A 12,922-nucleotide genomic window follows, 5' to 3' on the forward strand; every position below is an offset into this window, starting at 1 on the left:
ACTGTAAAATTACTTATCAGTCTTTATAAAAGCCTTTATTACGAAACCTGTCCTGAGTCCAACTCACTGCATTTAGACAGTATGTGAAATTAGAAGTTGGATGTCATTTACGTCATTTGTGATCAGTGTTGTTTTCAGCAGCATGATGTTCAGGAGAGAGGTGAGAAAGTTCAACAGGTGACCTTATTAACGTGGCCTAAATTCCCCTTCGAAGGCACCGACAGCTTGAAGGTGCGATTACCTCTCTGAGCATCTGGCAGAGTCTGGGTCTCTCTCTGTGTGCGCTGATGGAGCTGTTTAAACCTTAGGAATATTTCTGCCGCGATAAACCTCGTTAAGGTGGACAGAGCCGACATTTAGAGCTCTGAAGTCCTGTTTCTGCTGCATGACATTCACTGCTGAAGGACAATCCTGATTCACAGCAGACTGAGACGCCACATTTACAGATTTACACTAACAGCAGCTTAAAAGTCTACAGCACTTCCAACGTGACGTCTAAGAAAGATTTCGATTTGAAGGTGGCACCAGAGGAAACATATTGTTGTTACCTAAATCACAAATACTTAGCAAGCAACAGTTAATAATGAGCTGTGATAACATAGCAATACAAATATGGAAAAGTAGCATTTAAACAGGAGCCTGACCAGAGTAACCGGAATGGTGTTCTGGTTATTAATACAGAATAATTAGATATGCACATTTGCCTTTTCACACACTAAATAAATATTTATCATATCTAAACACACAATATAATATATAGGTAGGTATATAGGTTGTTGTTGGGTGCCCCAGTCTGACCACCCCATTATTACTAGACCCACCCCTGCATATGAACATGGAAAACGCATAAAAATGAATATTCTTTGTTAAAAAAAAAACAAAAAAAAAACTATGACAAATGATGAAGGCTAATGTTACAGGCTCAAAATAAATGTGGTCTTCATCGTGGTTTGAGATCATTTTAGACCAGGGGTCACCAACGTGGTGCCCGTGGGCATCTTCACATAGATGAGTATCATTAATTTAATTAATTACTAATAATAACATATAATTAAGGGTGAATTGAGCGAATTTGTTATTTCAAAAGTGCATATTCAGCTGGTAGCCCTTCGCATAATTCGTTACCCAAGAAGTAGCTCTGTTTCAAAAAGGTTGGCGACCCCTGTTTTAGACGCTGTAGATCCGGTTGAAATGTATTGTTTTACACTGAGAGGTTTTTCTAATAATTAAAATTGTGGCTAATATGCTTTGCTGTATTAAATTATCAATGCGGCCTCATGCTGAAAAGTCCATGTATACACAACAAACCACAGGTCTGTGGCGTTTTCCCACTCAGCACACTTTTCTGACTGAGCTGTACACCACAGATGGATCCTCAAAAGCTGCTGGACCTCTTCTGTGAAGAAACAAAAAATGTAATTATATAACATTGTTAATCAACCTATGACAAAACCAACTTGAAATGGACGATTCAGAACTAAATGCCTAAAAGAAAAAATCTAATTAACGTTGCGTCCAGGTGTGAAGAGCAGCTCACAGTGGGGTAGATTGGATGCCCTCCAGGTTGTTGTACAGACTTTCACCCTCCAGGCCGTCGCCTCTCTGGAGCTGAGCTGGGCTGAAGTTGCAGTACAGAGCGTCAGGTTGTTGCCTAGTGAAGTGGACGCTGGCGTACTGAGTTTCATCCACCTGCTGACCACACAGACACGATTGCCTTAACATTTTCCACGCATTCCTACCTGCTGATGAACAGAACTTATGCATCATCAAAGAGTATTGAGTGAGCGCTGACTCCCAGAACTTGCAGTGTATTGAATTTATTCATCTTGACATTAAGGAGCTGTTGGATGCTTCCTCTTTACTGAACGTTTATCAGATAGTGGAGTAATTGTAAAACAGGAAGAGGTAGTAATTGACAAAGCTCAGTTGGACTTTAAATCTGTTGTGTGGGACATTAAGGGGTTTAGCATGAACATAAGAAAACAGGATTCCAAATGTAGACTGAGCAAATGTGTTAACAAGCTAACTACCGCCATTAGTGTCGTAAGGAAACTTTAAGCTTAAGGGAACTTTAAAATTGCATTAGTTGTGATTACGGCCACATAATTACCTGTCAGGGGGAGTTAGTTTTTTCAAATGCTGAAATGTTGGAATCACACACTGAAATCTGGCTGAAGATGTCGACAAAACAGGAACAAAACAGTTCCTGTGCGCAGGTTTGTCGTCTGGCCGCATGTGTAAATGCAGCTTAGTATTTTCTCTTGTATATACTTCAGGGACATTCTGATGTAGAGTTTCTTAATAATGGTCTGGTTTAAAACAGCCAAACTTAATTAGAGCTGTAATCTATGTAAAAAGGGAAAAACTTAGAACTTTTCAGAAAATCTTTACATATTACTTGTATTTAAGTTTGCAGTGACTAAAATGATTAGTGAGGACTGAACCTCTCGTCCTCACCTGTTCGCTGGGGTGTGGCCTCATCACGTCAGATCGCGCTGACTTTTCTCTTCTGACAGAAAAATAAATCCATAACAAACATTTGAAATAATGAAAGTAATGAATAGCACGAATGACGCATGACAGACTTTAGCTGTCACATTGTAATTCAAGCTGCATTAATATGCCAAGAAAAGGATTTCGACAGAATTCGGTTTGATTTTTAACCGCAGAGAAACTGAACTGCTCACCTAATCCACAGCAAGAGGAAGAGGAGCATGAAAGCCAAAAGAACGGCAGTGATCGACAGAGTTACTGGAATCTTCCATTTATCTGAAAAACAATCAGTGGAAAGACAAACTGTACAAAAGGGTTTTATGGTGTGTAAGAACCTCATCCACCTTCCAGAGTCCAGGATATGTGACAAATACAGGTAAAATGTGCAGTTCCCAGGTGTGTGTAGGTAAACTGACACATACTTGTCTTAAGCATCAGATGTAAGGTGGAGTTCTGACGTCCTCTTGTGTTCTGGGCTTCACAGTAATAATTCCCACTGTGTTCAGGTGTAAAGTCAGTGATGGTGAAGATCTGTCCTGAAGCTTTTGGTGAGTCTTCATTCTCCTTGTACCAGGTATAATTAGCTGCGGGGTTAGCATCACTGCTACAGGTCAGAGTCACTGAACTACCCTCCACTATCTCAGCAGAGGGACTCACTGACACAGAGGGAAGCTTTGGAGCATCTGGAGAATGGAGAAAGGAACCAGCGAGTCATTTTTAGTCGCTGTCCTGTCAACTGTAATGTGCTTTTAATGAATCCTGCCACTTACACTGGACATCTATGAATACAGATGTAGAGTGTTGATCCTCAGACTTGCAGTTGTAGGTGCCTCTGTCCTCAGAGCTGATGGAGGTGAAACGATAAACTCCTCCTGAACCTAGAGGCAGTGATTGATTGTCTTTGTACCAGGTGTGTTTAGCTGCTGGGTCAGCATCACTGCTACAGGTCAGAGTCACTGAACTACCCTCCACTATGTCACCAGAGGGACTCACTGACACAGAGGGAAGCTTTGAAGGATCTGGAGAATGAAGAGAGATTATTAAAATATGATGGTTTGTTCCTACAGGAGAAGATTAATGCTGCAAATCTTCTGCTGTTACATTGTTACACTGGGTCAGTTTGAAATTGCAATTAATATCATTGACTGTTTATTGACTTACTTGACATAACTTTGTCAAAGTTATGCTACATTTAGCAAAGTAAACATTTACACACGTATTTAGTTGAAATGAAAGCAGGTCTGATTTCAGTGCTGATGATTAGATTTCACAGTTTGTTGAAGCTCAGTCTGGACTAAAATGTTTCAGCCAAGGTTGGTGTAAACTCACACACTGCAGGGGAACGATGAGCTTCATGTCCTTTGAAAGCACAAGAGATTCTGTCTCCAGGAAAGAACTTGTCTGTATAAACAGAAGTTTGCTCCGTCGTTATTTTCTCTCCATTTTTGAACCAGACGTAGGATCGACTTCCTGCTGGACGACAGCTGCTGTCACATTTCAGCTCAGCCTTGGTATAAGAACGGAGGACTGTTACTTTGATCAACTGCACCTGCACATCTGGATATGAGAACAAGTCATTTGTCAATGGACATTTCAATATAAAGACACACTCTTTCTATTCTAGAATAAATATGCGTTGGGTCACACATGTCCTTGTTCTCTGATGGTTTAAATGGACTGTGTTTTTAGGTTTGTGTTGATCAGTACCTGTGACAGTCAGAGTTGTTCCAGGTAAACTGCTCCTCCATTCAAAGCTCTGTGTTATGAATTTGAAGTGATACTGGGCTGAATCTGTCTCTCTCAGCTCAGTGATTCTCAGAGTGGAGCGTCCTGTCTCTGTCCCAGAGACCTGAACACGACCTGAATACTGGGAGTCTTTACTAAGATCCTGAGGCTGTGAGGGATTCTGCCACTGACGACCAAGTTCAGACCTGAACCAGAGTTTAGATTCCACATAATAATAACCATTGTAATTACATGAAATGTCCACTGATGAACCTTTGAAGGCACAGATTCTTCTGTGAGTGTAAGTCACTCTGTTGCAGGATTGATGAAGGACACCTGAAAGAAGATGAAAATATTTTAAACAGCAGCAAAAACTACATCTGTCAGTGCAGCAGCAGTTTGTGATGGTGTTTGACGTTATGGTCATGAGAGCTGAAATTAAACCAGTGCTTAGTACAAACTGCAGTGGGACAGTGCAGCAGGTAAAGGTCTCCACCAGGTGGCATCATGAAGAAGACTGGACTCACACACTGAAGGAGAGGGGAACTGCTCGGATCCTTTTGCGGCACAGGAATAACTGTCTGGACGATCAAAGTATTGTTCAAAAGAAGGGTTCTCTTGTTGAATCTTCTGTCCGTTCTTGTACCAGATGTAGGAAGGATTATCAGGCAGACGACAACTACTGTGACACGTTAGCTTTGCCCAGGAAGGATAAAGAACAGGGTGAGACTTGCTCACCTGCACCTGAAGAACTGGTTGTATAAAGAGAGAAACTCAGATAAACACAGACACATTCACTGGGAGAAATGTTTTCCAGTAATATCAGGGTCTTTAATCAGGTACTGACTCATCTTGAGATGAAACTCTTACCTGTGACAGACAAAGTGACTCCAGGTGAACCAGTGAATCTCCCTCCTGGTTGGTTTGTGCTGAACACAATCTTATACTCCGCTGAGTCTGTGTCTCTGAGGTCTGTGATTGTCAGAGAGCAGCCTTCATACTGCACACGACCTTCATACTCTGGGTCTTTTCTCAGATCCACAGGTTCGTTGTCAGTCATCTTAGTAAACCACACAGCTTTTTCAACTACAGTATTTCTTCCATTTACACTGTCTGGGTATCTGAACGTGCAGCTGATGTCCACTGTTGATCCTTCTGCAGCACAGATCTGATTAGAGGTGTAGGTCACTCCCCAGTCATTCTGACCCTGCACCACTGAAACACAGAGCACAGCAGAAACCACAGTCATTTCATGGGGTGCAAAGATGTTTCCATGCTGTCTACAATCTACAACATTTTTAAACCAATTCTTATAATCAGTCCACTCTGCTCTGCCAGAGGTTTAGATATTAGACGTCTGAAATCACAATTACTTAAAAAACTAGCACAGTACACACAATATTAAAATGGCAACATGTAAAAGAATGAGGAAGTGATATGTTCATATGTCAATCAGGGAAATTTTTAAAAAAAGCAATATTGTATAAGTTTGATGTTTGGTATATTGTCTAAACACAATACTATAATATGTTGTAGCAGCTCATAACAAGCAGTCAAACAATGATGAAATATTAAAGATGCAGATATTCACAACCTGTGACAGAGTGAAGCAGGAAAACAAATCCAGCTGCTGCTGTAAATGCCATGGTTTCAATTCAACTTTATTTATATAGTATCTATTCACAACAAGGTCATCTCAAGGTTGGGGTGAGTGGAAAGTGAAGAGGGAAAAGAAAAGAGCAACAGTCTAAACCTATAGCATTATAACTAAGAGCAGGTTCAGGATGACTGAGCAGCTTTAACTACAGTAGCTCTTCCATCTACACTGTGTGGGAATCTGAACGTGCAGCTGATGTCCACTGTTGATGTTCGCTTCAGTGTCACCCGCAGACAACGTGTTAGCGAGTGGCAAATAACTTCCCTTTTTAGATGAACACATTTGAGAGGCCACAATAAAGGTGTGTGATAAGTTCTGCTGGCCCCCCAACAGTTTCAAAAACTTTTATTTTTTTTAAATTAAAGTGGCTTTTGATGGATTAAGGTAAACTTTTTACTAACCTTAACCATTTTTATGAAGTGCCTAACCATCACCAAGCTGCTGGATTTCCAGTTGAAATCCTGCTTTTAGAGCAAACCAGTAAAGTCGGGATCCGTATCAGTAGGTCGGGACAAATAATATTGGTGTTATAAGGAAATACAAAGAAGTGAAAACACAACAGGCTGCCAGATAGTTATAACTGTATTCTACAGTGGATGTCGTTAAAAATAATCAAAAATAATTCTAATTTGAACTCAGGAGTTTTGTAAAAAAAATACATGAAATAAAAATAAGACATAAAAAACAAGTTACATATTCATTAGCCTATTTAAAACTGTCTATCAAAACAATAAAACTGCAAAATGTAAAGAAATTGTGGAGCTTTAATAACGATGGATTAATATGTTCACAATTCAGCAGTTTACATTCATTTGGGAGTTACACTGAAGGGGTCACAACGTTAACTCTAACCCCTAATAGTGCTCATTCAACTTGTGCAAATGTTTCATCAGAAGCAACAGAAAAGTTCAAGGTGTGTCACAGAAACGCATCAACTGAAAATCATTTCAAAATAGAGGAGAGAAAAAGGCAAAACATAATAAACTTAAGCAATTACATAGATACAAATGTGGACTAAGAACCAAACGGGATAAAGCTAATAATAATCACCAGCTGGGAAAAGTGACATGAATAACTAAAAGAAAGACGACTATCTGAGTGACAGGGAAACTAAGGAGTCAGAACAATAATAGCAACGCAGGAGGAAATTAACGGATCAGAAGAAGAAATACTACAAAGCTAAACATGACAACAAATCCAGGAATACAAATTAAACAGACCCAGTAGGAAACAAGGAGGAGAAATACCAACAAGACTAAAACAACTGGAACCGATTAAGCAAAACAACCAGAGTAAGTAAAGAATATCGACATGAGATTACAGGGGAGACGACAAACCAAGGAAGACAGAAGAAGACTGAGCAGGAACAGATGGACCTAAGAGTGCATGGCTAAGGAGAGCAAACAGGATCAGACACACGGACAAAGAGAAGAAGGTGCACAGGTTCAGGGGACGATAACAATAAATCAGGAGTGTGCACATTTAGAGACGGGGCTGGAATAAGCTCTAAGGGACAAATCAGTAAACCAAACATCAGACTAAAGTAGCAGACGACGGTCAAAAAACAGAGGACGAGCAAATCCAGGAACATGCAACAAGAATCTGGCCAATGACTCCTCCAGAGGGCTTAAATGGAGAACAGAACCAAAATGAAGTCCGGACCCAGGATCACGACACAAGGCCACAAAAAAACAGGTTATAGTGCAATAATGAAAAGGATTTTAGTGCAAAAGTTTGCATCCCCCTTCATAAACCTATTACAAGCTACCATTTTGAAAGTCTGATGAAAGAACAACCGTACTGGCTAAATGTGTCCGTTAAATATTAAGCAGATGAACAAATTCTTTCAGCATGTCACTATATTTCAAATAAGACACAATGTACAAACTCGATAACTTGTTGTTGTCAGTGTCAACACAAACGTTCATGTACTGTGATAACAAGCAGCTGCAACATGTAAAAATGTGGACATACAGAACCTGTTAAAATCAGAAGCAGGAAACCAAATCCAGCTGCTGCTGTAAACCCCATGTCTGAACTCCTGCTCCTTCTGCTGTGGCTGCAGATATGTTCAAATGTTCTTTAGGCTAATCCTGTCATTCACCGGTAAAGTAAAAAAAAACAAAAAAACATACAGTAAGAAACATGAGAACAAGAAATGTTTCTTACAGTGAAGAGTGCAGACTTTGTTTCTGCCATGTCACTGTTGCAAACCCCAACTTTCAGCGGTTTCCTTCCTCTTTTGTGGTGCTAATTTCGTAAAGGATCAAAAGAGCAAATGTGGCCTTTGTTACTTCAAGCACCTCCTCTGTGATTATAAGCAGTTTCTGCCAAAGCAGAAGTGGTTTTAAAATACTGTGATGGAACCTGCCCTATTCTCACCTGATAATAATGAGTCATTCTGTGGTTATGTGCATGCAACACTTCATGCTGTGATGCTGACCACCTTACACCTGCTAAACGCTGCTTTCGCTGATCTGTCCAAACTCAGCTCCCATTACTCGCTGTTAAGTCTCTAAACAATAAACTACTTTGTCCGATGTAGCTGCTGTTACCCGCGACCTGCAAGTAAGAATCCTTGACAAGAAATCATCAACACTCACGGTTATTCGATGTCAAATGCATTTTTTTTTTTTAAATCTCCTGGCAAATAGTAATTAATTGCAAAAGCGATGACATTATACATTTAATCACATACAACTAAAGTACAGTTTACAGTCAGATGTCATCAAAATGTTAGTTTTAGCAAAGAATAAAGTGGTGAGTGGTGAGTTTATCGTTTCTACATCTGTCAGTCATGTGCTACTCATTTACAAAACTCTAAATGAAACAGCAAAGGTCTGTGTTGAAAACCACTTGTTGTTTATTAGCTATGAGGCAGCTACTGTACAAATGGTTGAATGCTATGATTTCCCATGGAGAGACATATTTACAATGCAGCCACTCTGGTTTGCTGTTTTACGAGTAATACAGAGACCCCACCCCCCACCCCCAACTACACAAATACACAATTGTACGGTGTTAACACAGCGATGCAGGTCAACAGAGGAACAGATCATCACAGAGGGGACCAAAGCCAACGGAAGGTTTGCAGCATTATTGCATTACACACATGAGCAAGACGGGGAATTACAGTGTTGTTCCTATTGAAAAGCAACGTGATGTGTCACTGTCTCTTTGTTCTGCAATGATGAGCTTCAGGGTGCACATTCTCCTGCAGGACAAGTGTCCATCTGAGTGGGAGACATGACAAGAGATAAGATGCCAGTGAATCTCAGTCATGAAACAAGCTTGTGATTTGATCTCATATTTATTTTAGATGGTTTGAAGCAAAGTTCTTCCACGTAATTGTCCTTTGGTTCAATCAGCAGTAAATTCCTATGTAATCATGGTGAGATTTGTCAGTATGAGATTGTCGACGTGTCTCTCTCACCTTTATATTCTCTTTATTGCTGTTAGCTTCAGCAGTTGAACTCTGTGGAGTTTTCTTCTTGCTGAATTTAAACCTGTAGCAACAGATTCAACAGTCTTCATGATGCCAAAACAATGTGTGTATTGTTTCCTTTCTAAGTGAAAGATCTGAAATAGAAGTGATGGATTGTTCATGTTTTACCTCATCCACACAATCAGAAACAAAGACATCAGCGCCAGGATCAGCAGAGTCAGCCTAATGATATTCATAGTCATTATCAGGTTCCCTAGAAATGGAGATAAAGCAGTTATATTAAATATGTCTAACAGATAGAGTCATATTTATAAAATGAAGATGTTGTCTTTGCACCAGTTGTGGTTTGCTATTTAATAAAATGAGTGTTGGAAAGGTGTGTGTAGGTAAACTGACACATACTTGTCTTAAGCGTCAGATGTAAGGTGGAGTTCTGACGTCCTATTGTGTTCTGCGCTTCACAGGAATAATTCCCACTGTGTTCAGGTCTGATGTCAGTGATGGTAAAGATCTGTCCTGAAGCTTTTGCTGAGTCTTCATTCTCCTTGTACCAGGTATAATTAGCTGCTGGGTTAGCATCACTGCTACAGGTCAGAGTCACTGAACTACCCTCCACTATGTCACCAGAGGGACTCACTGACACAGAGGGAAGCTGTGGAGGATCTGGAGAATGAAGAGAGATTATTAAAATATGATGGTTTGTTCCTACAAGAGAAGATTAATGCTGCAAATCTTCTGCTGTTACATTGTTACACTGGGTCAGTTTGAAATTGCAATTAATATCATTGACTGTTTATGGATTTACTTGACATAACTTTGTCAAAGTTATGCAACATTTTGCTAAGTAAACATTTACACACGTATTTAGTTGAAATGAAAGCAGGTCTGATTTCAGTGCTGATGATTAGATTTCACAGTTTGTTGAAGCTCAGTCTGGACTGATATGTTTCAGCCAAGGTTGGTGTAAACTCACACACTGCAGGGGAACGATGAGTTTCATGTCCTTTTAAAGCACAAGAGATTCTGTCTCCAGGAAAGAACTTGTCTGTATAAACAGAAGTTTGCTCCGTCGTTATTTTCTCTCCATTTTTGAACCAGACGTAGGATCGACTTCCTGCTGGACGACAGCTGCTGTCACACTTCAGCTCAGCCTTGGTAGAAGAACCGAGGACTGTTACTTTGATCAACTGCACCTGCACATCTGGATATGAGAACAAGTCATTTGTCAATGGACATTTCAATATAAAGACACACTCTTTCTATTCTAGAATAAATATGCGTTGGGTCACACATGTCCTTGTTCTCTGATGGTTTAAATGGACTGTGTTTGTAGGTTTGTGTTGATCAGTACCTGTGACAGTTAGAGTTGTTCCAGGTAAACTGCTCCTCCATTCAAAGCCCCGAGTTATGAATTTGAAGTGATAGTGGGCTGAATCTGTCTCTCTCAGGTTAGTGATTCTTAGAGTGGAGCGTCTTGTCTCTGTCCCAGAGACCTGAACACGACCTGAATACTGGGAGTCTTTACTAAGATCCTGAGGCTGTGAGGGATTCTGCCACTGACGACCACGTTCAGGACTGAACCAGAATTTTGATTCCACATAATAATAACCATTGTAATTACATGAAATGTCCACTGATGAACCTTTGAAGGCACAGATGCTTCTGTCAGTGTAAGTCACTCTGTTGCAGGATTGATGAAGGACACCTGAAAGAAGATGAAAATATTTTAAACAGCAGCAAAAACTACATCTGTCAGTGCAGCAGCAGTTTGTGATGGTGTTTGACGTTATGGTCATGAGAGCTGAAATTAAACCAGTGCTTAGTACAAACTGCAGTGGGACAGTGCAGCAGGTAAAGGTCTCCACCAGGTGGCATCATGAAGAAGACTGGACTCACACACTGAAGGAGAGGGGAACTGCTCGGATCCTTTTGCGGCACAGGAATAACTGTCTGGACGATCAAAGTATTGTTCAAAAGAAGGGTTCTCTTGTTGAATCTTCTGTCCGTTCTTGTACCAGATGTAGGAAGGATTATCAGGCAGACGACAACTACTGTGACACGTTAGCTTTGCCCAGGAAGGATAAAGAACAGGGTGAGACTTGCTCACCTGCACCTGAAGAACTGGTTGTATAAAGAGAGAAACTCAGATAAACACAGACACATTCACTGGGAGAAATGTTTTCCAGTAATATCAGGGTCTTTAATCAGGTACTGACTCATCTTGAGATGAAACTCTTACCTGGGACAGACAAAGTGACTCCAGGTGAACCAGTGAATCTCCCTCCTGGTTGGTTTGTGCTGAACACAAACTTATACTCCGCTGAGTCTGTGTCTCTGAGGTCTGTGATTGTCAGAGAGCAGCCTTCATACTGCACACGACCTTCATACTCTGGGTCTTTTCTCAGATCCACAGGTTCGTTGTCAGTCATCTTAGTAAACCACGCAGCTTTTTCAACTACAGTATTTCTTCCATTTACACTGTCTGGGTATCTGAACGTGCAGCTGATGTCCACTGTTGATCCTTCTGCAGCACAGATCTGATTAGAGGTGTAGGTCACTCCCCAGTCATTCTGACCCTGCACCACTGAAACACAGAGCACAGCAGAAACCACAGTCATTTCATGGGGTGCAAAGATGTTTCCATGCTGTCTACAATCTACAACATTTTTAAACCAATTCTTATAATCAGTCCACTCTGCTCTGCCAGAGGTTTAGATATTAGACGTCTGAAATCACAATTACTTAAAAAACTAGCGCAGTACACACAATATTAATGGCAACATGTAAAAGAATGAGGAAGTGATATGTTCATACATCGATCAGGAAAATATTGGTTGTTATAATTTGTCATAATAAAGTTGCTAACTGACTGATTTAAGGTTATAAATACTGAGTGATCTTAAAATCTAAAAACATGTTTCACACCACAATTTTTAAAAAGCAATATTGCATAAACACAATACTATAATATGTTGTAGCAGCTCATAACAAGCAGTCAAACAATGATGAAATATTAAAGATGCAGATATTCACAACCTGTGACAGAGTGAAGCAGGAAAACAAATCCAGCTGCTGCTGTAAATGCCATGGTTTGCTCCCTGTTTCCTGTGGCTGCAGCCATGTTAAAACAGATCAAGTGAACAAATTACATGACAAAGTCAATGTCAATCGCATAAAACAAAAAGCTGCTGCAATGTTTAGTTCATAGCGTGCTACCTACTTGACCGTTCTTCCTCCTGTTGTTCAGTCAAATTCTGTCATTTACCTTAAAAAGCATTAACATACATAGAAACTAAGTGAAGAAATAACGTAACGATGTGAAGAAGTGTCTTTCACAGAGAATCTGATGGAAGTTGTTCATTGCATCTGTGGTTAAAACATTAGTTTCCTTCCTCTAACAGTGTATAAAGAAAGTAAAAAAGAGAAAGAGACAAAATGTGCCTTGTTTAGCATCAAGTCCTCTAACCAGCCACCTATGCTCCATATTTCTACCCAAACAGTGCAACTTAATTGGTTTTAATTAAATTCAATTCAACTTTATTCATATATTATCAATTCACAACAAAGTCATTTCAAGCTACTTTACAGAATAAACTCAAGAC

The 12,922-nt window shown here is 40.1% G+C and overlaps 2 protein-coding genes across 5 annotated transcripts; both read right to left on the reverse strand.

The window, feature by feature from the left end:
* Positions 1-9: 9 nt before the first annotated feature.
* Positions 10-8,178, reverse strand: LOC137124383 (B-cell receptor CD22-like). Of its 4 annotated transcripts, none has more exons than XM_067499280.1 (11): positions 8,045-8,178; positions 5,089-5,433; positions 4,746-4,970; positions 4,201-4,554; positions 3,823-4,050; positions 3,264-3,512; positions 2,916-3,176; positions 2,688-2,769; positions 2,458-2,509; positions 1,538-1,692; positions 10-1,396 (listed from the first exon to the last, which is right to left on the reverse strand). In XM_067499280.1, exons 2-11 carry the CDS (start codon positions 5,276-5,278, stop codon positions 1,333-1,335), a joined length of 1,860 nt encoding a protein of 619 aa, XP_067355381.1. In that variant the 5' UTR covers positions 5,279-5,433; positions 8,045-8,178; the 3' UTR covers positions 10-1,332. The 4 variants fall into 4 exon arrangements, with proteins under 4 accessions (XP_067355381.1, XP_067355380.1, XP_067355377.1 ...); XM_067499279.1 differs by having other exon boundaries at positions 1,538-1,689; positions 7,855-8,082; XM_067499276.1 differs by having other exon boundaries at positions 7,855-8,081.
* Positions 8,179-8,597: 419 nt separating this feature from the next.
* LOC137124385 (B-cell receptor CD22-like) lies at positions 8,598-12,670 on the reverse strand. Its single transcript, XM_067499282.1, has 10 exons — positions 12,541-12,670; positions 12,357-12,431; positions 11,560-11,904; positions 11,217-11,441; positions 10,672-11,025; positions 10,294-10,521; positions 9,723-9,983; positions 9,489-9,573; positions 9,309-9,381; positions 8,598-9,108 (listed from the first exon to the last, which is right to left on the reverse strand). Exons 2-10 carry the CDS (start codon positions 12,406-12,408, stop codon positions 9,073-9,075), a joined length of 1,659 nt encoding a protein of 552 aa, XP_067355383.1. The 5' UTR covers positions 12,409-12,431; positions 12,541-12,670; the 3' UTR covers positions 8,598-9,072.
* Between the last annotated feature and the right edge of the window lie 252 nt (positions 12,671-12,922).

The sequence above is a fragment of the Channa argus genome, chromosome 3 (assembly GCF_033026475.1).
Source record: "Channa argus isolate prfri chromosome 3, Channa argus male v1.0, whole genome shotgun sequence".
NCBI lineage: Eukaryota > Metazoa > Chordata > Actinopteri > Anabantiformes > Channidae > Channa > Channa argus.